Source organism: Sitodiplosis mosellana, unplaced genomic scaffold (assembly GCF_009176505.1).
Source record: "Sitodiplosis mosellana isolate CC-2019 unplaced genomic scaffold, AAFC_SMos_1.0 Smas_scaffold_6226, whole genome shotgun sequence".
Taxonomy (NCBI): domain Eukaryota; kingdom Metazoa; phylum Arthropoda; class Insecta; order Diptera; family Cecidomyiidae; genus Sitodiplosis; species Sitodiplosis mosellana.
In genome coordinates this window covers 2,098,580-2,123,840 of record NW_022601467.1, presented here as the reverse complement: position 1 = coordinate 2,123,840, position 25,261 = coordinate 2,098,580, and the positions used below count along the sequence as shown (strand labels likewise).

At 36.1% G+C, this 25,261-nt stretch overlaps 4 protein-coding genes across 5 annotated transcripts; 3 read left to right on the top strand and 1 right to left on the bottom strand.

Moving 5' to 3' along the window:
- Positions 1 to 988: 988 nt before the first annotated feature.
- Positions 989 to 12,862, top strand: LOC129579153 (huntingtin-like). Its single transcript, XM_055468845.1, has 28 exons — positions 989 to 1,216; positions 1,353 to 1,505; positions 1,580 to 1,901; positions 1,975 to 2,107; positions 2,180 to 2,887; positions 2,973 to 4,120; positions 4,175 to 4,504; positions 4,573 to 4,914; positions 4,984 to 5,167; positions 5,282 to 5,547; positions 5,722 to 6,207; positions 6,295 to 6,452; positions 6,533 to 6,827; positions 6,902 to 7,135; positions 7,211 to 7,786; positions 8,139 to 8,297; positions 8,397 to 8,632; positions 8,706 to 8,823; positions 8,885 to 9,975; positions 10,085 to 10,182; positions 10,258 to 10,411; positions 10,563 to 10,854; positions 10,919 to 11,056; positions 11,155 to 11,414; positions 11,510 to 11,684; positions 11,787 to 11,931; positions 12,009 to 12,277; positions 12,358 to 12,862. Exons 1-28 carry the CDS (start codon positions 1,149 to 1,151, stop codon positions 12,793 to 12,795), a joined length of 8,976 nt encoding a protein of 2,991 aa, XP_055324820.1. The 5' UTR covers positions 989 to 1,148; the 3' UTR covers positions 12,796 to 12,862.
- An 852-nt stretch (positions 12,863 to 13,714) lies between these two features.
- On the top strand, positions 13,715 to 14,928 carry LOC129578468 (uncharacterized). The gene is made up of 2 exons (XM_055467129.1): positions 13,715 to 13,793; positions 13,888 to 14,928. The coding sequence occupies exons 1-2, from the start codon at positions 13,736 to 13,738 to the stop codon at positions 14,736 to 14,738; spliced, it is 909 nt and encodes a 302-aa protein (XP_055323104.1). The 5' UTR covers positions 13,715 to 13,735; the 3' UTR covers positions 14,739 to 14,928.
- Positions 14,929 to 15,130: 202 nt separating this feature from the next.
- On the bottom strand, positions 15,131 to 19,499 carry LOC129579334 (spermine synthase). Of its 2 annotated transcripts, none has more exons than XM_055469346.1 (5): positions 18,688 to 19,499; positions 16,651 to 16,756; positions 16,115 to 16,237; positions 15,792 to 16,036; positions 15,131 to 15,719 (listed from the first exon to the last, which is right to left on the bottom strand). In XM_055469346.1, exons 1-5 carry the CDS (start codon positions 18,967 to 18,969, stop codon positions 15,375 to 15,377), a joined length of 1,101 nt encoding a protein of 366 aa, XP_055325321.1. In that variant the 5' UTR covers positions 18,970 to 19,499; the 3' UTR covers positions 15,131 to 15,374. The 2 variants fall into 2 exon arrangements, with proteins under 2 accessions (XP_055325321.1, XP_055325320.1); XM_055469345.1 differs by lacking the exon at positions 16,651 to 16,756 and adding an exon at positions 17,535 to 17,646 and having other exon boundaries at positions 18,688 to 19,414.
- A 104-nt stretch (positions 19,500 to 19,603) lies between these two features.
- Positions 19,604 to 24,906, top strand: LOC129579333 (inositol polyphosphate 5-phosphatase E). Its single transcript, XM_055469343.1, has 4 exons — positions 19,604 to 22,538; positions 23,107 to 23,235; positions 23,336 to 24,238; positions 24,307 to 24,906. Exons 1-4 carry the CDS (start codon positions 21,478 to 21,480, stop codon positions 24,413 to 24,415), a joined length of 2,202 nt encoding a protein of 733 aa, XP_055325318.1. The 5' UTR covers positions 19,604 to 21,477; the 3' UTR covers positions 24,416 to 24,906.
- Positions 24,907 to 25,261: the final 355 nt, after the last annotated feature.

Below are 25,261 nucleotides of genomic sequence, written 5' to 3'. Positions count from 1 at the left end.
TGAAAAGTAGAAATTTTAAATTTTATTTCAGAAAAAAAGTAACCAAATTCCCCATATGGGAAGATAGAGCCTGAGAAAAATATCGAAAGTCACTGGTCGGAAAATCGACCACTGGTTGAAAATGGGTTAAAAGAGCAATCATCCCGTTCGAACTATTCCCAGTATCATATGTTCTTACATTACACCGTGCAACACATGTTTGAATGCACGTTGGTAGAGGACCCCAAAATAAACATTTCTGCATCATTTCTTTCTTTGGAAGACGTCTGAATAAGAAAAATATCGACTTTGGTAAGCTTTATGGTAGCGCCTATCAAAATAGCACAGTGAATTCTGATTTAGAACTCTAAAATTATGATAGGAACCTACATTACTTGAAAGTTGAGAATTTCCCATAAATTTTGGTACCCCATTTATCAAAATCGGTTGGATGGTTCCTGACATATAGCACACGCATGTTTGGACTCACTATAACTAAAAAATCAGTGGAAAACAGCGAAATTTGTTCGGCAGCTATTGCAGCTATCTTCTTTGCAGATATAACTGCACTTTAGGTATTGGAATGTAATTCTTTCATGAAAAAACTAACCCATACCTAACTAAGGAGCGTGTACGCAAGCACTTGAATATAACTCAGAAAACAACAACGACGCACATACACATTCAGCGCCAATTCATGGTGTGGAAAAGGTGCAAAAGAGACGGATTACCAAAGCGGTGCCGATAAGAAACAAAGAAAGAAAATATGTAATGCGAAATGTGGAAGAAAAACTCATGAAACAAATGCGAAACCAAACGCTCTCTCGATCCGTACATCGTATACACGGAGACAACGACAACAGCACGGCAGCACAGCACATTTGCGCTGCATGTGTGTGCATCGAGTGTTCGAACCAAGTGAAAAATTGAGTGTTGAACGAAACGTCAAGCTATCAATGCTACGGGTGTATTAGTGTATACGAATGTGTTTTGACATTTCGGGCAATACAATCAGGCAATGACAACAAATACGATTCCACAGTATCATGTTTTGCAGTGAATGAAATGTACACAATCAAGGGATAAAAGTGATACGATTTTAGACTCCAAGTGATTAATCAATTAAAACCATAAACATCAATTAGGATAGTGTAGTGCAATTGTTAATAATGGAGCGTCTGATGGCAGTGACAACATTCCAAAAAGCGATTGATTCGCTCAAAACAACGGAATGCAGGTAATAATGCGATGAATCATGCAAAGACGAACACATTACAAATTGATACATTCACAGTGAATTAAAATGACCAAATATGATTTATTGATGATAAAATTGATCTTGAAAATATTCTTTCCCTCTCGTTGTGTGACAGTCAAAAGGAGAAACTAGCATTGTTTACGCAAATCTCGGATTGTATACAATCGCCAGCCCTACGTGGAAATGTAAATTATTTGAGTTTTATTAGCAATGCCGTTTCCATTTTGTTAATGTTTTGTGAAGACATCGACTCGGTTGTTCGTATGAGGTATTTATTTTCGTTATCAATCAAATGCACCTGAACGCCTGAACAACTGTTTGCTCTATTTCTCGATTTTTCAGTGCTGAAGAAAATCTAAATCGAATCATTCGATTTTCAACGCCATCAAATGTTATTCGAATCCAATACGATCTCTTCCAAGAGATAAAACGCAATGGCAACGACCGGTCGCTACGGATTGCTTTAAATCTCTTTGGCCATTACGCCCACATGATAAAACAGCGTAAAGTGAAACCGTATGCTCTCAATCTGCTGCCGTGCATTCTGTCCATTTCACAGCGAAAAGAACAACAGCTCATCGAAACCTTATCGCATTTTCTGGAGAAATTCTGCACATATTTTCAAATCAGTCTCACCGAAAGTGAAGTTTCAAATTTGATTGAGGTCAGTTCAGTTTTGTTTTTTTCACGAAAAATATCCGAAAATAACCATTTTTTCCTTACTTTTGCCTAAACAGTTCTTCCTAAAGGATGCTATCAGTTCCGAGTGTGCAGTGAAACGGCGGTGCTCAGCATCAAATGTTATGACACTGATCGAACATGCTAGACGACCGGAAGTTATGTCGAAACATGCCTTAACACTATGTCTCGGTAAATATGGATGCATTTTCAAACCATTTCGTGAAATTCACATTCTATCCGTTTCTTTTCACAATTTTCTAGATAATCTTGTGAAAGACTTTACATTGAACAAAATTGTGGGTGCACTGGGTCTATTTCGTGTTTTATTGCCGAAAATTTTATCATTCGATTCGCTCGAACTATGTGTCGTTCACAAGTTAATTGAAATCTATGAGATTTGCTTGCATTTGCTAGGTGACAGTAACCACACAATCATAAATGCGTCGTTGGAATGTCTTTGTGTCATTCTGAATAATTTGAAACCGCAATTGTCGAATTTGCTCATTAACGATAAATTGATCCACATGGAAGTGTTGAGTAAGAAACGTTCGTTGAAAAATCAAATTTTTCGTCGGAAACTGTCTGCATCGTCATTGGAAATGTCAAAAAATCAATTAGCTTCGCCCGGAAATCCATTGAGATTAAAGAAATCAGACGTGGATGTGCTATCGAGCACGGTGAAGGAGCTGGATTATAGTGAATCAGATGCATCGAATGTTTTGGACTATGTGACTGCACACAATGCATCACTGGATGACAAGGGCCTACTCACCGGTAGTGACATAGAGCTAGATTCTTTGCGTCTGAATGACTTTGAGCTGTGCCAAAGCAACGAATCACTTGTACAATTGTCGGAGACGAATTCACCGGCCATCAAGAAAACGGCACAAGATACCCATCCGCTGAAGAGTCAAAAGTCGACCGATTCAATTGGATCGTTTTTGAATACACTGATGCATCCGAATACAGGTACGATATTTCTTTTCTATGAAAATTGAACATTTCCGTTTGAAATCCGGAATTCATTTGTTAAACAAATTTCTTATTCCAACAGAATCGGTAACGAAATTCTTCCGGGTTGGTTCACTTGGCCAACAGTCCGATACACCAGATTCATGTTTGGACGACGATTTAAATCAAACCGACACAAATATGTCCGAAATGTCAGACGGTAGCATGTTGTCATTGAACTCGTGTGCATTGGGCACATTTGATATGCTCAACAAAACTGATGACTCAATACCCGAAATTGAAATACTGAACGATCAAGAAATAGCCACAATTCGACTTGAAGCCGATGAAGTAAATCAAGAGAAAATCGATGAAGTGGATCAAACGGTGGACGCTTCTTCGGCTACTCATTTCGAAACCATTGACCGTGAAATACTTATTGGCAACATTGCGAATCAACCGTTAATCTACTACACGGTACGTTTGATTGCATCGAAATTTCTACTGATCGGAGTACCGTATAAGCTAATTGACGACTGTGATGTTCGAGTGTCGATAAAAAACTTGTCTCTGGCTGTAATTTGTCATTGCATCGCATTATGTCCACAAACACTGTTGCTTTCACTTCAGTACAGTGGACCGGATTTAACATTTGAACATGACTCTGATAGTGAATCGGAATGCTCAGATAAGGAGTCACCATCGAAAACAAAACCAAACAATGAACCAGCGGATCAATTGAATATCAAGGATGACCATTTCGGAGAGAATAGCAAAGTGCCAAACACATATTTTGACTTCTTCTTTCCGCTTAGTAAAAGTGCCGATAATGTGCTTCTATCGCGACTCAACTCGGATAACATTGGCGGAGAAAATGTAAGACGGACACAGAAGCTAATCGGTGACCTGTCGGATTTGCTATCAAAATCCGACATTTTGGATTCAAAGCCGTCATACAGAGACTTTGATGTGACGGCAGACACAAGCTCAAATTTAAATGACAAATCCCTAAGCAACCAAGCACTCATTCAATCAATAACTGATGGATCACTGCAATTCATTGAAGACGTTCTACTCTATTGGAACCATACCGATCCCGTTCTCAGAGCCAACATACAATTATTGACCGGGAATTTTCTGTTCAATGTTCTGAACGAATGTGATTCGATCGCCAATTTTATAGAGCGGCTTGAAATCGCTTCCACATATCGATTTTTGAATTTCAACGTTTTGTTTCACATTATAATCAAGGTAAATAATACATTTTAAACCAATTAAGTCAATCTAACAATTGCAATATTGCAGGGCCTTTCTGATGAAATTCATACCGTTGTCAAACAATCGCTGGTTTCATTAGAGAAAATACTATCAACTTTATTGGATCATCGATCGTCTTGGTTTTATGAAGGTGACCATTGCTTGCAGCCTATTGTCACTTGCACCGAAGATCTTCCGATCGGATACAGTAGGGTCACATCAGCTATTTCACTTTTGGAAGAAATTCTCGATAAACTTCCGCTTGTCTTTGAAAATAAATACTGGGTTATTCAAAATAAGTGTTGTCACTTTGTGGCAACCATTAACTACGATGCTCTTGGAGACATCTTCGGACAAGTCAAGGGTCAGGTGTATAAGGTAAGACAGTAGAACAATTGTTGGAACATTCAAAATACTTGATATGGATATTTTGTTTACATTTGCAGAATCGATTTGTATCACACATGTATGCAATGCTAGGAGATTCTGATGCACGCATTCGCAATGAGGCAGCTGCTGCCATCTTTGAGTTTAACACATTACAATCGATGCGAAAAAGCAATATAGCACACAAATATTCGGAAAATTATCTAACAATTGAATTCGTTGCTGATACACTTTGGGACGAAGTACCAATTTCATTGGACAATCCTTATGGTATTTTGGCTGGATTTCAACCAAGACTGTGTGGTGAAGGAACTGACAGCCGGCGAGTGAAAAGGGTTTTAGGGAAACACTTGTTTGATTTGACCAACATGTTATTCGATTTGAAATCAAGCGAACAATTGGTAAGGACATTTTGCTTTTGCTCAAAATCGAAAAGTGGAAGAAATCTCAACGGATTTTTTTTAATACAGCTTGGCGCAACGAAATGCTTACTCAACACCATCAATTCGTTTAGTCCCATTCAATTTGTGGACGCTTGGTCGGAATACAATATTTTGGATGTTTGTGTGGAGCTTCTTATTTCAAATTATACAACCGGAACAGATTTATCATGTCAATATGATTTGCTTACCATTTCGGCTAATTTGCTAGCAGGTAACAAAAAAAACATTTTTTTTCTAGAAAAGTTGAAGGCGTTTTTTTGAAAGCAAACTTCAAAGACGTTTTATTGCATTTGAATTATAAACAATAATTTCTTCAAATTATTAGCTATGGCGTTGAAAAAGCGGCCTGACCCGAATAATCAGAGAAAACTAGTTACTTCCGCCTTGCTGGGTCATGTCATGAAACTGTTGAGCATTTATCATAATGTTTTGATCAACAAGCGGCCAGTTTTCATTCCAAAAGGACAAAAGGCTGATCTATTCGTAAATAGTAGAGAGCTGCAATTGCTTAACAGCTATGGATACTTTGGCAACGATTATTTTTACTTGAAAATTTACAAAATTTTGCGAATTATTCACGAAAATTACAAGGTAACAATTCAATATAAATTATTGGAGGCAACATGTCATTTATTTGTAAACGCTAAATCGAAATTCGATTTTTTGTTTACAAATAATAAGTGTTTTTGCGTGTTCAGTTAAAATTTCATTCGTGATAAAAAATGATTGAGGCAACATGTCATTCAATCTTATTATCTTCTTCAGATCACAATAAACGAAGAAATCGATTTGAAACTATTTTCGCTGCTGAGAGTATGTCTTCGGACGATGGCATTGCTGATTGAAATCATGGAACCACTTCCGAGTGCCGAATCAACAATATTTTTTGATGAAATTTTAGTTTACATTAAAACGTTTCTCATTTACGAACCGAAATTGTCAGTGGTGTGCATAAAGCATTTGATTCGGAACATGTTTTTGATAAACTACCCAAATTGGAAAATGGATGAGAATCTGTTTGATTTTGATCGAGTGCAAAACATGACACCGCTAAAAGTATTCGAATACCTGGATAAGATCCGATGCCAATCTCCAGTGCCACAAAAAATCAGTGTTGAAACAACACCCATTCACACTGGATCCAAGCTGATCAATTTTCTGGCGTCAACATCGACACCAGAAAAAAACAAAGCCAATCCCGAACATCGAAATATTAAACTATTTGAGCCGATTGTGATACAATGCTTGAAGGTAAAGAGTTTGTGTTCGATTTGATTGCATTTTGTTAGCGAATAATGTGTTTCAATTGCTGATTAATTTTCTTGTTTTTTTCTTCAGCTATTTACAAAGTCTGATTCAGAGATGCAATCGTATGTTTTAGATATGTTATGCCAAGTGCTGCAGTTAAAAGTTAATTATTGTCTCTTGGATGCAAACAATATTTTTATGGAATTTATTCTAAAATTGATTGAGTCAATTGAGACGGGAATTATTAGGTATATATTATTATAATTGACATAGGGAAGTAAACATACAAACCATTTTCATGATTTTTTTGTTGTATTTGATATTCCAGGAATAGCCACATTCTAACGCCGAAAATTGTCAAGTTTCTCTTTTATCTGGCGAAACAAAAGGAAAAACCTCAAATGTCAATTCCGAAGATTATCAACATCACCGATAATTTGCTGGCAAATAGCATTACGAAAAATGGTTCTGTTGAAGCGCTATATCAACTGGCATATGAAATTTACTTCCCACGTCACATTGACAATGGGCCAATTGAGAACAGTCAACAAAATTCGAAGGAGTTAAATACACAGAAGGAAGTTGTATTCAGTATGTTGTTGAAATTCATCGATTCTTTGAAGGTATGGCGTGAATGGGGGTCGCTTCTTCATTCCTTCTTAAAATGTTTGACTTAAATCCTATTTCATTTGTCCAGGTGAAAAAAATGATTTGCATGATTTTAATGAAAGAAACGAACGTTTCAAAGGAAATTCATGTCGAGCTGGCTGAATGTTTACTGCACACGTTAAGTGATTTAAAGCCACTTGTGACAACATTGGATGATTATCATTTAATTGGTCGAATGTGCGATCAAATTCGTCCACACTTGATTGATGATAAAGTAAATATGCGTCGGCTTGTCTCTCGACTTCAAAAACGAAGCGACTTGGTAAAATTGATATATTTTAATGAAAAATTAAAAAGAAATATATATATTAATGAAGAGTCTATCTTTTTGCTGAAGATATTCGATGATGTGGCAGTGAAAACGATCATTTTGGAGAGCATCTCTAACGTTTCCGATGAAAATCTGGTTTTGGAATGTGTTTCAACTATAACTGAAGGAACTACTGTTGACAATTTGACGGAAAGTATTCAAAGTGATTTGATTTCGTGTATTAACTACACCGGACTCGAATACAATCTCCTCTTCGACGGTGATCCAGCAAAAATGATGGAATATTTGCAAATATTCGGAATATATTTGAATGCAGCCACACAAGTCTTGTTGAATTTCCAAAAATTTGCAACGAATTTTAGAAACCACTTCGAAGCAAATTCAAAATTTATCGAAACGGTGCTGGATTTTCTGAAGAATTTGTCAAATATAACCATTTCCCAGAACACGGCAATGCGAACGAATTGGTGCATCATTAAAACAGACCTTACACACAAGTTGTTCTCTTTTACCTTCGACCTGTATAAAACATCATTCGTGGTGGATGTAATGAAAAAGGCCCAAGAAAATGATAAAAGAGTTAAAACATTGTATGATCGATGTGGCACATTGAAATTGATAGAATTGCTTGCTTCAAAACGAGTAAGTTAATGATAGAGTGTTTAAAATCAATTTAAAAGGAAAATAATTAAAACTTCAATAGAAAATGGAAAACCTAGTCTATAGTCCGATGAACAAAAATCCATTGTGCTTGGAAAAAAACACATGAACATTGAACAGTGATAAGTTTCCTCTTTCACACTGGACTGATTCAACTCATAGAGCGAAAGTTGGTTTTGAAATTTTGAACTTATTTTCGTCGAACTATAAACTTGGTTTTAGTCAAACAGAAATACCTTCATCTGTAATTTCAATGCATAAAATTGAAGCGATTTATTTTTGAAGAAAAAAAAACCGAAAATGAATATAAGAAAATCAATTTTAAAAATTACAGCTCGACAATGCCAGCACTGAATTTCTCCTGAGCCACTATTTCGTGGAATTTCTGTTCATTAGTCGGGAATTTTTAACGACTGTAGCTAAAAATGAAGAATTTGTGGAGTTCGTATTAAACAAATTGTGCAGTTTACTTCAAATGGATACATCGCAAACGGTACGTACCTTATTCTTATTTTCTTCTACAGATGCAGATAGTACATAGTTGAAAAATATTGAAAATTTGTATGATATTCTTAATTTTTCATATGTTCAGGATCCTCTTTTCCTATTCCTTGATGTGATTGAGACCACGAATAAGAAGAGCACATTATCCATTGTCAAAATTCTATTGGAAACACCGACCATTTACCAACGAGAATCGTCGATATCACGGCGTTCGTTTTCAATTTTGAAAGAAAAACTCGGAGAGCTCGACGGTACGGCTGGGTCACAAACAGAACTGGTAGCTTCTCTCAGCAGATTCAAATCGAACTTCCAACACCATGAAATGTAATTCCATGTTCTACATCAATTAGATGAGAAATTTGTCCTTAGAAAAACTTAAATTGTAATCCAATTTTAGGTTTGGTTTCGTTGCAAAACCAATTGAAGATATTATTGCGGAAAATCTAGAGAAAGTGCCGGCATTAACTGAAATTAGTGCCAATATTTTGATAAATGAAGACTGGTTCCATGCAAAGGTATACAAATGCAAACAAAAAACTGAATCTCAAGTGAATAACGCTAAATTACTTACCACAGGCTGTCGATGTGATCAAATCGAATATAAACAAGCGTCGAATTTATCAAATTCTATCGGAGGTGAAATTGGAGCAAAAGTTGAACAAAATATTTGAAGAAGCACATGATGGTTTCGATTTAAACCTACTCCCAACAGTCATCCAGTGCTCGTTTGAAACAATGATGGCAAAGTTCAAGCATGACTGTTTCCAACACAATGCACACATGAACTACCTAAAACCGTTGCCGGTTTTGAAACAGTCACTAAACATATTGTCCACTAAAATGGACGCCATCTTCGTGAAACACGAACAAAACAGTGAAAATCCTGATAATGCCAATCAAAGTGTTACTTCCACTCATGAAACCAATGAGCTGAAACAAATAATGTTATCCGTTTCTGTGCTGCTTGAATGTATAATCGAACTGCAGCATCAATGCATGATTTACGTGGAAGTATCGTTCATTAATCGATTTTTCACGGAGCAGATATTTCGTGTGTTGGGTCTACAACGACTCGTGCAATTTACATGGATTTGCTTGAATGTCATCGAAAGTGATGCTAGCGTGGAATATTTAACGGTTGCTTGTGCATGTCTCACCCATATATTGAGAACGCAAGCCATTTTCAACGAATCAAATAACTTCTTTATCACCGATGAGAGCCACACATTCTTCAATCGGCTTCTTGTCGCTTTGTACGAAATCGTCCGAAAAAATCTAGCGAACAAATCAATGCTGGAGAAGTGTCAATTGAAAGCGATATTCAGCGAACAAAATCACACCGATAAAATTGATACGGCTGTAGAGCTATCTTATGCCAAGGCCGTATTTTTGGGTATATTTGTTGAATCATGCTACAACAAGAGTGATTCGGCAGAGACAAAAATAACACCAGATTCAAACCATTTGAATTCCTTCAGAGAAACCGTTTTATCACTGATCATTTCTACACTACGCAGTGATTCGTTTTATTTCTTTGCCATAACTCCGCGAGAAATCATCAATTCGTTTGAGTGGCAAAATAAATCGCCAAATAAAATCATTACATTTCAATCCGTTCCGATTGACTGCTTGAATGAAATTGAAATTGTGGAGAAATTTCTGAGGAGGTAATTTACTTTTAAAGATTTTTCTTTTTCCAACAAATTTTCGGAATGGAGCCCCCCGTTTTTCCATTTGTCCAGTTTTAACCATTGTATTCATTTTGATACATTTCAGGATAAACATTTTCGGTTTTCCATCGCGTCATCATTTTGAAGAATTCTTCATGTCGCTGCTTCTATTGATAAATAAAGAGAACGATGAAAACGTCGTTGGTGAGTTGCCTATGAAATGTTATTTGACGGAAATCAATGCAATCACAAATTCATTAATGTAAATTTCACTTTCAGACGCACAAGAAGAATATCAAATCAAGAGCTTGTGTCTATCGGCTTTGCTCGAATTGTTACTCTCATGTAAAATGTATCCCAACATCGGAGATCGGCAGAATGGCATGTTCCATCATGTTCCTCGATTGCAACGCCTCATAGCTGATTCGATTAGGTAATGATTAAAGCTGGGCATTTTTTTTTTCGTAATGAATCTCAGTTGTAAAATCGTAGCATTAACTGATTTGTTTACCGCCAAGAATCGATTGGTTTTCTTTACAAATATTTAAACAAATTTCACATTAAAAACTGCATTCATCTTTCAGTGTCCGAAAATTGCATGGAATTCAAAATGAACTAATGAATTCACCATCCGTATTTTATATACCGAATTTGGAGCGATGCAATCAGCAAACGAATAATATAATTGGAACGAAGGAATTCCTTTCGCATCAATACGAACTGAATGTGATATGGCATATAATTGAGGGTCAAGCATCCGTATCGAGGAGCATTAATGTGGAGCTGAAAAATATGAAACATTTCCTGGAAGCATCAGCCATCGACTATAACAGCAGCATACAATTGACATTCGATGTTCTCACACAACTTCTTGAGGTGCGTCATTTTCTATTGTTAACAAAAACTGTTCAATGATTCCAAAAAAACGTTTCAAATTCAGGTGAATAGTGTCCAAATTCTGCCACATGTCCTGAAATTTTCGGAGCTTTGTGAAAATCGCGATCAATTCCACTGGATCCAAAACACAATGAACAAGTTATACGAATCGATACCAAAAGAAAATGCTGTTGCCCATGAGGTATGCCCGCAGCGATTAAAGAGTGAAAAATATCCAAAAAATTATCAAATATTCAAATTATTTCTTACAATTTTCACCTTTTATGCAAATAATTCCAGAAAATCATCTATTGCTTATGTAAATCGTACGCTGTTTTGATTCCATCGGTACATGATGTGAATCATTTGTGTGTCGTTCTGGGCAACTATTTGAAAAGTTCACATCTATTTGTTCGTGTAGCTGCGCTGAAAGGATTACTATTATTGTTCGAGTCTTGTATTAAGAGCAATACCACAATTGGCAGCTTGGGTGAAGAGATTTTGCTACTGCGAACGTTTATCATCAATTACATCACGCGTCATGGAATCATCGAGGAAAGGTGAGTAGCGATTTCTGTGTTGTTCACTTTTCTTATATGATTAATGTTGCATTTGATTTTCTTCTAATTATACTTCATGCTCATTTTTTTTTTAGCTCACTCTCCTTTAGCAATGAGCACACTGTACTCGTTTGGACGCTCAATTTTTACGTAATCGAATCAACATCAAAATTCGTCCCTGATTGTGATATGATGACCAACACAATTATATCAGCTAATAATGTTCTGAAAAGAACGACCAGCTTCACACTATTCTCATGCATCATTTATGTAAGTAATGGCAATAGCAAAAGGAAAAACCAATTGAAAACCATTGAACTGCAATAAATGAATTTTATATAATGACATTCTCAAATGAAATAATCGATACAGGGCTTGGAACGAGTGATAATCTCCAACACAATCACGAGGTATTACCACGAGAAAATTGAGAGACTAGCACTTGAATTGGTTAAATTGGAGAATGAACAATTTTCATTGTTGGCATTAAAATTGCTTGTGACTTGTATGTACATAGGTAATTGAAACTATAATTCTTCTTTGATTCGTCTGGAGCATTTCGTTTTACAACTAATTCATGAATATTGTCCATAGGATCCAATGAGCAGCTTGAAAACACAGAGCGATGCAATGGGATTGTACAAGATGAACCGGAAGTAATCATGCAGACAACGGAGAAAATAGAAATTCTCTTTCAACGTATCAAATTGGCCACACGACCCGCTGCCCATATTTACGGGAATGTGTTATGCCAACTGACTCATGATTTGGTACCGCCAAAAGAGCTCCTAACGAAAGTGATCAAGGAATTCTTAACTGTGAGTCAGCCACATTGCGAAGTCATTGCAAGAGTTCTATTTCAAGTGAGTAAACGTGCATCTAGAAATTGTGACAGAAGACAACAAAATCCATTCATTTTCATTTCATCTGTTTGATATTTTAGGTATTCCGATCCGCAATTGATTCGGCCTACTTGCCACTGTTACAAGATTGGCTATTGTGCTCGTTACCCAATTTCGTGTCATTTCCCACACAAAAAATTATGTGGTACCTGATCATAATTTTCATATCGGCATCAATTAATTTGAGTTTAATCAAAATATTCCCACAAGTACTGGCTGATTACGATGCGATTTTCAATAGTTTGACCCGTGATAAATTGGACAAAAGGCCAGCTACATCATCACCAGCACTCGAACCGCTTCCATTTCAACATAAGGACGTTGCCAATGAATGCGTAGCAATACGGCAACGTGCACTTTTTAAACTAGCCTGTAAAGATTTTTATGATCGACTCAGTAGCGAACAGAAACATTCTTTCCGTGATATATTTTCAAATTTACAAGATCCAGAGATCTACGAGATGTTGAAAGATTTATAAATTTTATATACCATTGTAATGTGTAATTGCGCAATAAAATGCAAATTAATTAAAAAAAAAAAAAAAACATTTCAAATTGAAATTCAATTTTTTTTGGTTTGGATATTCATAAGTCATATTATCTGTTGTCATGGGCTAACCCATTAAAGGCTGACCTATATTACGATGAATAATGTTGTTAAAGTGTCAATCATCTCGTTCGGACTCTTCCCAGTTACAATATCACTATAGTGATATAAGTATACTTTCATTTCATTTCATTTCCTTTTTTCTATTCGAGTTTGTTTCTTTCTATCATCGAACTTCATGCAATGGCAAAATAAGAAGTGATTTGTCCCTTGAGTTGTATGCAAATTAAGAAAATGTATCAAAACAATTAGTCATTAATTATTTTTATGGATTCAAAGTCAGTGGTTTTTTTTTGCCATGATAAATAAATACAATTGCGATGGATAAAGTTAATTACGTTTCAGTCAAGGGCGTAGTCAGCACGGAAAGTGCTCGAAGAACAACCATCATTGGCACTTGCAACAGTAATTCTGAAATATCAAGAAATTAATTCTATAGTTTTTTCATCACTTAAAAATTAAAGTATTTGAAGAGGAAGGACCACACATGAAGGTCATCTTTTTTCATCTCTATGCATCACTCACATAAATAAACCGCAAAGCAAGTACATCTTAAACCACTACAACGGGGTGGTCACATTTCCATATACGTTTCTTCTTTAGAATACACATTTATTGGTCACTAGAAATCCGAACAAATCCAATCTCCCGCAGATACGGCCCTTGTATCAATTGATGATTGCGAAGAAAAAACCCACAACAATGGAAAATGGCGTCAAGATTTCACACTGTATATAACATCATTGAGAGTGGCAAAAAGCATTAAAAAAATATTTCATTTCAGAATTTCAGTAAGAAAACAAACCGTTGAAATGAAACTTTGCTTTGCTATTCTGTTGGTTGGCTCAGCGTTGGTGTGCATTTTTGCTGGTAAATATATCTTCATCCTCATTTTTGAAACTTTTTATTATAAAAAATACGCATTCACTGTGAACAACTATCATTAATCTTCGACTGCAACTAGTTCAACTGCCAGATATCTATAACAGAAGACTTGCACCTAACGGTTTCTATATGCCAAGATTGGAGACCGGAGCAGCCACTCGTCTTCACCCATCTGAATTGGCACCAGTTGCAGCGGATGCACATAAAGTGTACGAAATTACAGCGAACTTTGAACCTCTGTCTTCTGCCTTGGGCCAAAAAACGTTCACATCAAGTCCATTTATCACCGATTTAATCGACCCAGTGAAAGATTCTTCATTGACAGCAAAAACGAAAGCAGCGTTGAATAAACAAGACGGTACCAAACTTTATGCTAAAGTCTTACAAGTCCATCTTAATGGCAACATGTATAACGCATTGAAAATTACTGAACAAAATTCGGATCCTTCGGCTGAGCAAACTTATTGGGCCTCACGCGGTGGATATGTTGATGTTCCATTACATCCAAAACAGGGAGATCCAACAATTGTTTTGACACCAAGTTTTAGTGGAGGCTCTTTGGCTGTGGATTTGCTCAAGGATGGAAAAACCATTCGTATTTACCATTTGCAGGGTGGCAGAGAAGATCGACAGTATAACAATGTTCGAGATCACGGCCTTGGACTACTCGGAGCAATGGAATACAAACATTATGGATATCACATCGATCAATACAACAGAGAGATTTTTGTTGAACATAACACTGGTTCTGCGTTTGTTCAATATGTTGGATCCACGTGGGTGATAAGATATCAAATGATAGAAAGTATTCCATCAATAACTCGAATCAGTAACATTAAGATCAGAGGATCAACAGTGCACACCACATTTCCACAGTCTAGTCAAATCGTTGGATACGGTGAAGCTGTATTGAATATACCAAAAAAGTAAAGATTCATCGACAAAATTATTGATGCATATCCTTTCAATTTGAATTTTCAAATAAAAGATTAGATAAAAACAAGATATAAACATCCAATGGGTTAAATAATGTTTTCGTTTTTGACCATCAAAAGTAATGAGTACTTTAGAAATAGTGTGAACACAAAGAAGAAATAACACCAATCTGGTGCTACCTATTGATCACCATCTAGATATTATGGAATTATTGATTCGTACATTTACCTTTTGTCGTTGATCATCGTTCACCAGTGGTCTTTATGGAACCGAATTAGCTGCAGAAAATTCTTCTAAAACAATTTCCCATTTAAGTGATTAGTCTGCCCAGTCAGCGTGTGTTCAATCATTTAAATCATTGATGGAAACATAAACACATGTTGCAATTTTCTCAAATTGACTTTTTATTGAATTGAAATGGAATTTACAATATAAGTTTGTTTTTGGTGTCATCTTTGTGTATGCATTTTTATATTCTAGTTTTTGGTATACTATGTAGCCAAAGGAATTATTTGCAAAATTAGTTGTAAATAAGATGAAAACAATTCCACCTCTGAACTGTGTGCAAGTGTCTAATTCAAACGAAAATCCTAAATTCGATCAATCTCATTGCTATGCGGGAGTTGAAAATCAAACGTCTTCAAATGCGATTTGATAGAAGACCCAGTCTTCCATGAACGAAGGCACAAATGCATTTGCCCTTGTAAATTTAACCTTTGGCTCCAATTTTGCAAGCTGCTCTTCGAACATGCCCAACGAGTCTGGACGATTGGCGCCATTGCCGTGTGTCAAATACTTTCCAGTTGGTTTCAAAATTTTGAACGAGTGCTCCAAAATTGAGCGGAAAAAGTTCCATACTTCGCCGGTTGGCGTGTCCGATATGGGGATATCAGTCAAATCACCGAACACGTAATCAAACTTTTTGCCTTCTTTAATGAACTTGTCCAAGTAAATCATACAGTCATCGACGATAATCTAATGAAAATTCATCGACTCTAATTAGTATCCATCCATGATCCAGTTTTATCGTTTCTAGTAATAATTTACCTCAAAGTTATCGGTTTTGCGTTTTTCCAAAACATCACCACAAATCGATGTTAAATACTTATTGCAGACTTGCATGACCATTTCGTCAATTTCAAGCATTGTTACGAATTTCGGTTTTTCCTTCAACAATTCGTACAGGAGAGCACCGTCGCCACCACCAAGAATGCAAATCTCTTTGCCTTCGTAGTTTTCGATGCCGCGCTGCATCAACGTTTCGGTATAAATTAGGTCCGATTCGGCAATATCTAGGGAAAGAAGAACATTTTTGCCATATCATTCAATTTCTTTGCAAAGCATTACATAAAAAGAAAAAGAACGCTTACTTTGGAGCTCATCAAGGACCAACATGTTTCCCAAGCTTTTTGAGTGAACAATTTGTATCTTCTGGAATGGTGAGGTACCCTCAAATATGACCTTGTCGATGTCGTATTCAAGAATTCGGTCATCTAAACAGGAATGAAAAAATATTGTATTAAAACAGTTTCAACACCAAACGTCAATAAAAACGCAAACGTTAGAGAACACATGGACAAGCAGGAGATTTAGGTTTTTCAAAATCAATATTCGAAGCGATAAGCAAAAATACTTTAATTATATAGATATATTGATTGAACAATAATTGAATATAACAAATCACATGCGTTTGAATTATATAAATAACATTGCACTTATTTCTTATAAATTGGCCACAATAGAGTGCTACATCTATTTTTACAGTTTTCACACAAAAAAAGCAAAAGAAAAATGTACGATCATCGCTTTAGAACAAAACAATTGAAAAACAATTTTGTTGATGAAAAATTAAAAGAAACGACAAAAACGAACGAAAAAAAAAAATTAAAGAGTTGATTTAATTTACCTGAGGATGGGAAATATTTTCTAATTTGACTTCTATGTATGGCTGGATAAGCATGACCAATTACATTGAGGACTTTTTCCAAATGGTTTCGCATTTGACGTGTTAACTAAAACACAGTAATTTTGTTTTGATGTTTGGTGGTTTTTTTTTTGTTTTTGATTCGATTCGTTAAAATTAAAGAAAGAAAAATGAAAAAGTTAAAAAAGTGAACAGAAAAGAAATGTAATGCAGTAAAAGGAAAAATTCGATGGAAATCAATAAAGGATGAACGAAATGAATGAATTTCAGTGGCTGAATCGCTTTGAACTGAAGCATAGTATATCAGAATGGATATGTTTGTAATTTGAGCTCAGTTCGTATAGGATGTATATATGAATTGACATGCGTTTGTATTTCAGACAATTTTTTCTTTGGCAACTTTCGTAGAATTTGTACGAGTTTTTCTTTCTCGTTTGTTTGTTTCAAAAGCTAAAATCATTACGGATTTAGTTTTGCGAAGCATTTTGAGTTTATTTTTGAACAATCATTATCATGTGCTAAATTTAGTCAAAATGATTGAATTGAAATTCAAACAAGAACATTGAAAACAATTAAGGCATTTCATTTCATTCTGATCTCATTTACATGGAATATATATTAAACTGTTTATTGTGTGGTTTGGTTTTTGGTTCAAATATGATGTATCCGTGAATTGCTATTAAGTACATAAAAGTTTATCATAGTGAAATAAATACATTTCAAAATGGCTGTGACACCGAACAAAAATCACATGCAACCGAATTCCAGTGAGTTAAATAAAAAAAAAGAGTATATATGTAGTAAATGCCATGGATAAGTGAGACAAATAGAGAGAGATCAGTGCGTTTTGAATTGAAGATTCTGACCTGAGCTTGTGAGATAGACATCGATCCTACAACCTCGTTTTATCGGCGGAAAATGTTTTGAACGTTCTGCTTCTAGCATCTTTCGTAATAATTTTTCCAACGATCTTATTTTCTATGAAAATAAGGAACATTCAAGAAATTGGCCATCATTAATCATGAACAACAAACAATGACAATGCGGCACACTATTTCGTCGTGTCATATGTACGTACAAATGCAAAATTATTGTAAGCAGCCACGAAAACGAAACTAAAATAAATCGTCGAAGAAATATTACACATTTGACAATTTTATTCTTGTCTTCTTTTAAATCGATAACCAATTTTTTTTAAAACGAAAACAAAATTGCTGGTTATCAACAAAAACCAGATCAACAGAAACAATAAGACTTATTGAACTAAACATTTTCTTTCTTGAACCCTATCATACGGTCTGTATGTGTAAAAAAGTGCCTTATCATGTTTACGATAAGCGTGCGGGACCAACTATTATACTACTATTGTTCATTTCTGTATAAATTGTAAGATCTTCGATAAACACGTCGTTTTATTCAATGGTAATGAACTCAATTCATTCCAGTTTCTGCTCTTTTAAATTCGTCTAGCATTTACATGTGAATGAACACGTGACACAACGGTATCTCATTGTCATAGTTCATAATTCATATTGAAAAACTGTTGGAAATAGCATTTCTCCTACATGCTTTATAATCAAGAAGCATCTTTTCGATTTTTCCGAGTGATTTTAGTGTAATTTAATGCCGAAACAAGAGACCCAGGTCTATTAGCACTCGATTGAAAAATTGAACTCATCCAACAAAACGTATAATTCTAAGCACATATTCTGCGCCGTACAAGATGATTAGCTTCGATGTATCTTGCTACGTCTATGCAATGTGGTCAATTAGTTATTGTTCTTGTATGGTTGTCAATTGAATTTCGAAAACCGCTTCGTTCAGCGAGTTAAGTTAAACGCCAATTCATATGCTTCTTTCATTTTTATTCGTTTGAATAGAAAGAGCGCCCACTCCAAGTGACAAGCACGTTACGTGCTCTTGTCGTTTCACTGTGAGGTGGTGTTTTTTGCGCGCAAAGGAAAACTTAGAAATTTAAAGCCGGCGAAACAATATCCAAAACAGAATTGATACACTTACATCAAATGTGACAGACGGCTGTTCAGCATCATCTTTGAAGTATTCAATGTTGATTGTAATGATGCCGCGATTGAAGAAACGTGCATTCAGAAAAATGGTGTTGTTCTGGGAAAAGACACATAAATGGCCATCGGATGTGCTTGTCTCGAAGATCAATTTTATCTGTGTAAAATACTCCAACAAACCCTTTTCCAACAGTTTCACCACATCTTTTTGCCCGACCTCGTCACTGATTCGGCTCGGGTCAATTGACAAATCCAATAAAACTGTTTGCGCTGACATTGTTTGCTCGCCCGTCTCAGACAGATGGATTTAGACACCAAAAATACACGGTTCCCTTTTTCTTATTTTTACGCAAATTATTTGAATGACCGAATTTCGTTCGTACAACTATTTCGTACCCGAGCTAACGAAAACTGATGGAAGCGTGTGCAAACACACAAGATTTGCCGGCAAAAAATCTAGTGATTTACACTGTAATGTGATGATACACGTGAATTGTGAGACACTCAAGTTATTATTCACACTGCTACTCGTTACACAGCTGCCACCAGAACTGGCTCGACTGAGTTCAATCGCTATTTTTCCCTGATTATTTTGGAAATCTGTAATTTTTCAAGTACTGCAATTAAGTCAATTTATGATGACGGTTCGAAAATACACGAAAAAGAAGTGAAAAAAAAACTTGGCCGATGCATGAAATGAAAATTTATCGCAATAGTGCGCATGCTTTGTTACTGACGGCAAATCAGAACAACAACAAAACGAACACCACAGAAACCTCTCAACTCAATCTCTCCGTTTCATATTTCAAACGCATACTCAGGCTCAATGTGTCGCGCTCTCTCGATCCAACACCACGAGAAACACCAAAACGAACCAATACACTCAACGACACACACTATGCCAACACTATGAACATTATAGTCGTGTTGCTACCATGTGGTCTATTGTTTATTCTCTGGTGCCATGTGAGCGAACGACTAGAGATAGTGTTCGGTGACGGAGAGAGAGCGCGCGTTCGCGTAAGTGTTCTTATGTACATATAAACAAAAAAAAATCGTCGCCAGTTTCTCGATTCCTTGAAAAGTTTATAATATTTTTTTTTAAATCCGCTCCGTACACACATCCTTAAATAAGTAGTTTTGTCGAGGTTGTTGGGCCTGCGGCGTGTTTGGAATACAATAGAAATGTTTTTTTCTCCGCGCTAAAGTTGTGTGTTAAGAATAGAATTTCTGTTATTTCAAAGTGAAAAAATGAAAGAAAAACACGGAAAATGTCGCGTATTTAATATTTCAAATTTGAATGTTTGAATCAGAACAAAAGAGGCGCTGCTTAAGTGGATTACGTAAAAAAAAATATTTTTTTGATATGTATGTGATCATCTGTTTTGTGACTTGTGTATTGGATGTCAGCATCCCACTACAGTAGTAGAACGGCACATATTTGCACAAAAGGTCGAACAAAAAAAATCATTTGGTACACAATCCATTCGCAATCGAACGAAAGAAGAAAAAAATTGTCATCCTCCAAATATCTCCGAAAATTCCCAGCTATTGACACACACACACACACACACACACACACACACACACACATCCTCAATCCGTTCTCAGCCGAAGTAAACACAAACAATTTTATTCTGCGGAAGCCCGTTCCTTCTGTTTGAAGAAAAATATTCGAATACACCATGTATTTTCAGACTAAAATCAATAAAAACACCTAGCCAAAAATGTGAAATTCAACTGACGAAATGTGCCCATAAAATGTTTAAATTGTAACAACGTCTGAAGAGAGCTGTTGTGATGAAAAAAAAAAGATATACATAAATCGTATACACCTTTAAGTACCGTCGTGTTTGAAGTCAATTCGTCTTGTTTGCGAAAGCGGGAACATACAACACTCTCGTCCGCCGTTATGTACAGTAATAAGTTTTACTAACAATAATAAATCGATAAAAAAGAAGAAAAAAAATGTAGATTGTTTGCTAGTGAACATGCATGCGATGTGGTGATTGTATGCGTACGTATACATTTTCAAATAGATGTGGGGCAAGTTTAGTTGGGAATGCTGTTTTTTTTTCTCTCTCGTGATTCAAAAAAAAAGCATTACGTTTGAAATTCAGGAAAGTCGTTGCTATTTTCGAAGTGTGATGAAAATAGAAAACGAAGTGATAAATTCGGTATACGCGCTTGAACATCAATAATAATTCATAGTATCAACGTCAACAACAAATTTTTCATTTATCGTATGAATTGATGCAATAAATAAATAAATAAATAAAAATTTCAAGACGAAAGAAAATAAATAAGGAGGAGAAGACGGTGGTGACGACAACGACGACGACGACCGAACAACCAAAAGAAACGGGTGGGAAAAGCAGCAATAGCGACGAAATAATTACATTATACGATATAATCAAATTTGTTGTGTTCAAGTGCAATAGTTGTGTTAAAAATGAACATTACGTTTTGTTTGGTGGATGATATAGTGCGAGCGACGAACGAACGAGCGAGAGAGCTGTGAGAAGGACATGTGCGCATATGAGAGTTCATTAAGAAAATAAATTTCTATTGAAAGTAATTGCGAAGGAGAAGAATAAACGCGAAATGACGCGAATTGACCGTCGTTCAAGTGTGTGAATGAATGTGTGGATTGCGTTTTTTGTTTTGTTCTCCTCTTTTCGGTGCATCGACTATAGCTGCAGCGTTATTTTGATATTTTATCTCTGAATTTATTGCCCCGAATAAGTGAATTATTCAAAATAAAGCCGTGTGTGATTTGTTCCTGATGGATTTTAAAGATAATTCCAACAAGCCAAAGAAATCCATATTGAATACATTGCTATTAAAACGTTCCACAAAAGTTGAGCCACATCCATCATCATCATCATATGACAGTGAGCATCATGACAGTGACCCAAAGAATAGCAGCTACGACGATCACCCGTATCGTCCGTTGTCATCACATGACCAACCGAATCCGTTTCAAACGAGCGTTTCGGCCAGTTCGACACCAATCAAACGACTGCACAAAATCGGAAAGCTAAACAGACTTTGGCATTGCCACAGCTCAACTCAAAGCCTAAGTAGCAATCACTCCGCTCCGTCCTATTTTTTAAGAAAGATTAGCACTAGTACCAAGAAGAAAATCCGCAACAAAAACGATCGACACAGCCATCCGATTAGTAGTCAAAATGTGATAACCGATGACGAACAGGCGTATGATGATTACATCGATTCGGATTACATTGAGGATATTGGCCCAAGTCCATCGAATAAGAATAGTGTGCGTTTTCATTCGAATGGCGGAGTGAATATGTCACGTTCAATATCAAATGGACGATTCAACGATGATTACAAATCTGGTGTGAGCAGAGTCACAAGCAAGTCTCAAGAACAAATCATTGTGAACGATATTGATGAGAGTATTGTCTGTGATTCTAGTCAACAACAGTCTCCAACATCAAAATCACATGATGGCAATTTTGCGTTTAATCGTGATGATGATTTCGATTTTCCAGCTGGCCATTCGATTGCAATGTCAGCGTGTCGATCGAGGCTTCGAGAACGGCTATTACCGCCCGGCTATGCCAATCGCAGCATCATACAATCATCGAACGAACAACAACAGCAAAAGCAGCAACAGCAACAGCAACAGCATTATTCATTCCCAAACATAGTCGAGAAGAGCTCGAATCCAACGTCCACCGAACATAAAAACAGTCGATCCATTTCATGTGACTTACTATCAAATGCCAAACGAACTGGAAAAACAGAATCATTGGCAAAAAATTCATTAATGGCTGCACAATTGATAAATCTGATTCCAACCGAGGTGGCACGAGAAAGGTAATCACAGGAACAAACAAAAAATGAACGATATCAATCCGCATATAGATCCGCTCCATTTTAATTCTATATTTCATATGTATACACATTGTATTCGCAATGGCTAGTCTGTGTATTGCCGTTGCTACTGCTACTCTCTTCAGTTTAATTTTGTCATTCAATCTACCGTTGAGCGGAATGCGCGCTGACAATGCGATAGATTGTTGAAAATGACATTTTCATGTTCGAATGTATGGGAAAAATCCAATTATTCAATTTTTTTTTCTGCCATTCAAGTTCGTTTAACACAGGTGAAAATCAATTTCCGGATCAACAAGGACTACGGAATCAATGTAGTTTGTCTGCAACACTTAATGTGTGCCCGCTGTATAGTACACATATGATATATATTCCATTCGATATTATGCTAGAGTAGAATAGCATTACGCACGTACAATGTTATACACATGAGCCTTATGTTTGGCCTATTTTTATGATGAATCATACATAATGGTGAATGGTTACAATGAGGATAATTCGATGATTTCTTTTTTGTTGTTGTTTGTTGCGTTCGTTTTTTCCTCTCTAGGAGCTATTTGGCAAACAATTTAGCTGTTAATTCGCTGTTGGGACCAGCGGAATTGGATCGCGTGCTACCGTCGCGGGAAGTAAAAGTGTTTGTCGGAACATGGAATATGAATGGACAGCATCCACCGAAGTATATACCTTTATTGAATATCCTTGATTGCCAATTTATGTTGAAGCTTTTTTTGTTTCGCTAACCATATAAATTAATATGCTTGATGTTCCATTTGTAGGCAAATGAATGATTTTGTTTTTCCCGCTGGAGTTGAGCATGTACCTGATTTGGTTGTGATTGGAACGCAGGAATCATGTTCGGAGCGTTTTGAATGGGAAGTAATTCTTCAAGAAACATTGGGGCCATCTCATGTGATGCTACACGCGACCAGTCTGGGCACATTACATTTGGCTGTTTTCATTCGACGTGATTTGATTTGGTTTTGTTCAATACCCGAAGATGATTGTTTATCGGTTCGACCGGGCACAGCATTCCGTACAAAAGGTGCCGTTGCAATATCATTCTGTCTATTTGGCACATCCATGCTGTTTGTCACGTCACATTTAACAGCGCATCAGCAAAAGGTGAAAGAGCGTGTGAGCGATGTCAAGCGGATAATTCATGCGTTAGACTTGCCAAAAAATTTACACCTTCGCAGTAAAAACAAAGACGTTACGCAGAATTTTGATGCGGTATTTTGGTGTGGTGATTTGAATTTTCGATTGGGTGAACCGCGCGAAAAATTGCTCAAATGGATTGAAACGACACAATTTCCATTGCCATCACATTTACCGCACGGTTACATGCATACCGATCAATTGAAATCGGTGCTGGCCAACGGTGCTGCGTTCAAAGATTTTAAAGAGGCAAACATTACATTTCCACCAACGTATAAATATGATCCAGGCACACAAAAATTTGACACATCCAGCAAACAAAGAGCACCCGCTTACACCGATCGAATCCTGTTCAAATACAAATCGAACCCGTTTGGACTGCGGCGCGAAAGCAATTTGACGAGTTTTCTGCACAGTGCCATCGTTGAGTGTATCGCGTATGATTCGGTGCCGAGTATTGTGTCATCCGATCACAAACCGGTATGGGCATTATTTAAAACATCCATCAAACCGGGCATTGATTCGTAAGTCTCCATTACCCCTTGCTTCGCTGTGTGTCACACATATTAACGTTCTTGTTTCTCAAACACAGAATACCCTTGGCCGCTGGCTTGTTCAACCGTGATGTGTATATTGAAGGAATGAAACGAAGACTGACCAAAAAAACTTCAGAAACTTCAAATGCTTGTTGCATTCAGTAGCGGTTTTATTTATTTTAATTTGAAATAGGATTTTAATCATTTTAATAACTAAAAATTATGAAGAAAATGGAATATATATATATATATTATATATCATGACCGACGCGCTAAAGAGAACCTTTACCAAAAGAGAAAACAAAACAAAACAATACATTTCTAGTGAGTTGTAAAATCATGATCGTTGTTCGTATTTTGCCAACGATTTTATTTTCTGTAAATTGAATTTTGCTATTCAGAGATTGCTGAGAAAGACAAAGAGTGAGTAGCAAGAGAAAGAGATGCAATATGTATTGTATATATTTTAATGATGGCTTAAAGAGAATGACAGAGGACAGTTGATGTGACAACTATAAAAAGAAACGTTTGCCTTAAATGTTAACAATTACATTCATATTTTCATTGAATGGAACACATTGGAATTTTCGTTGCTGTGAATGTCCATGCAAAAGAAGAAAAAGAAGAATTAAAAAATAAAGAATAATCCAAAGCAATATTGTTTGTTGTCTTTATTTTTTTTTATTTCAAACTATGATTTCGAATTTATTGAATCAAAATTCAAACAAGAAATCGTTTTTTTTTTTTAAATCGGTGAACCGTAATAATTTTACGGTGCATTTTGAATGAGAATAGTACAAGTATTGAAATAAAATAAGGTCTAGTTCACATTGGTCTTGTTCGACAAACGAAAATGGGTTTTACGGTGGTCATTTCGTGTAAGGTCAACCAAAAAGTACATTTGATCACGAAAGGTTTTGATTAAATCAATAATTGCGTAACAACAAATGCGATAGTTGGTAAGAAAGCGACAATGTTTTCACGGTGAATTCGTCACCACACTGTTATAGA

Excerpts from the sequence above, each read along its gene's own strand:
- LOC129579334 (XM_055469345.1), bottom strand. The coding sequence starts at position 18,969 with ATGTCAGCGCAAACAGTTTTATTGGATTTGTCAATTGACCCGAGCCGA. Across the intron at positions 17,647-18,687 it reads AGCCGTCTGTCACATTTGAT|AAAATAAGATCGTTGGAAAA; the intron begins GTAAGTGTATCA and ends TTATTTTCATAG. Across the intron at positions 16,238-17,534 it reads TGTCTATCTCACAAGCTCAG|ATGACCGAATTCTTGAATAC; the intron begins GTCAGAATCTTC and ends ATTCCTGTTTAG.
- LOC129578468 (XM_055467129.1), top strand. The coding sequence starts at position 13,736 with ATGAAACTTTGCTTTGCTATTCTGTTGGTTGGCTCAGCGTTGGTGTGC. Across the intron at positions 13,794-13,887 it reads GTTGGTGTGCATTTTTGCTG|TTCAACTGCCAGATATCTAT; the intron begins GTAAATATATCT and ends GACTGCAACTAG.
- LOC129579333 (XM_055469343.1), top strand. The coding sequence starts at position 21,478 with ATGGATTTTAAAGATAATTCCAACAAGCCAAAGAAATCCATATTGAAT. Across the intron at positions 22,539-23,106 it reads ACCGAGGTGGCACGAGAAAG|GAGCTATTTGGCAAACAATT; the intron begins GTAATCACAGGA and ends TTTCCTCTCTAG. Across the intron at positions 23,236-23,335 it reads AATGGACAGCATCCACCGAA|GCAAATGAATGATTTTGTTT; the intron begins GTATATACCTTT and ends TTCCATTTGTAG.
- LOC129579153 (XM_055468845.1), top strand. The coding sequence starts at position 1,149 with ATGGAGCGTCTGATGGCAGTGACAACATTCCAAAAAGCGATTGATTCG. Across the intron at positions 11,415-11,509 it reads CATGGAATCATCGAGGAAAG|CTCACTCTCCTTTAGCAATG; the intron begins GTGAGTAGCGAT and ends TTTTTTTTTTAG. Across the intron at positions 11,685-11,786 it reads TATTCTCATGCATCATTTAT|GGCTTGGAACGAGTGATAAT; the intron begins GTAAGTAATGGC and ends TAATCGATACAG.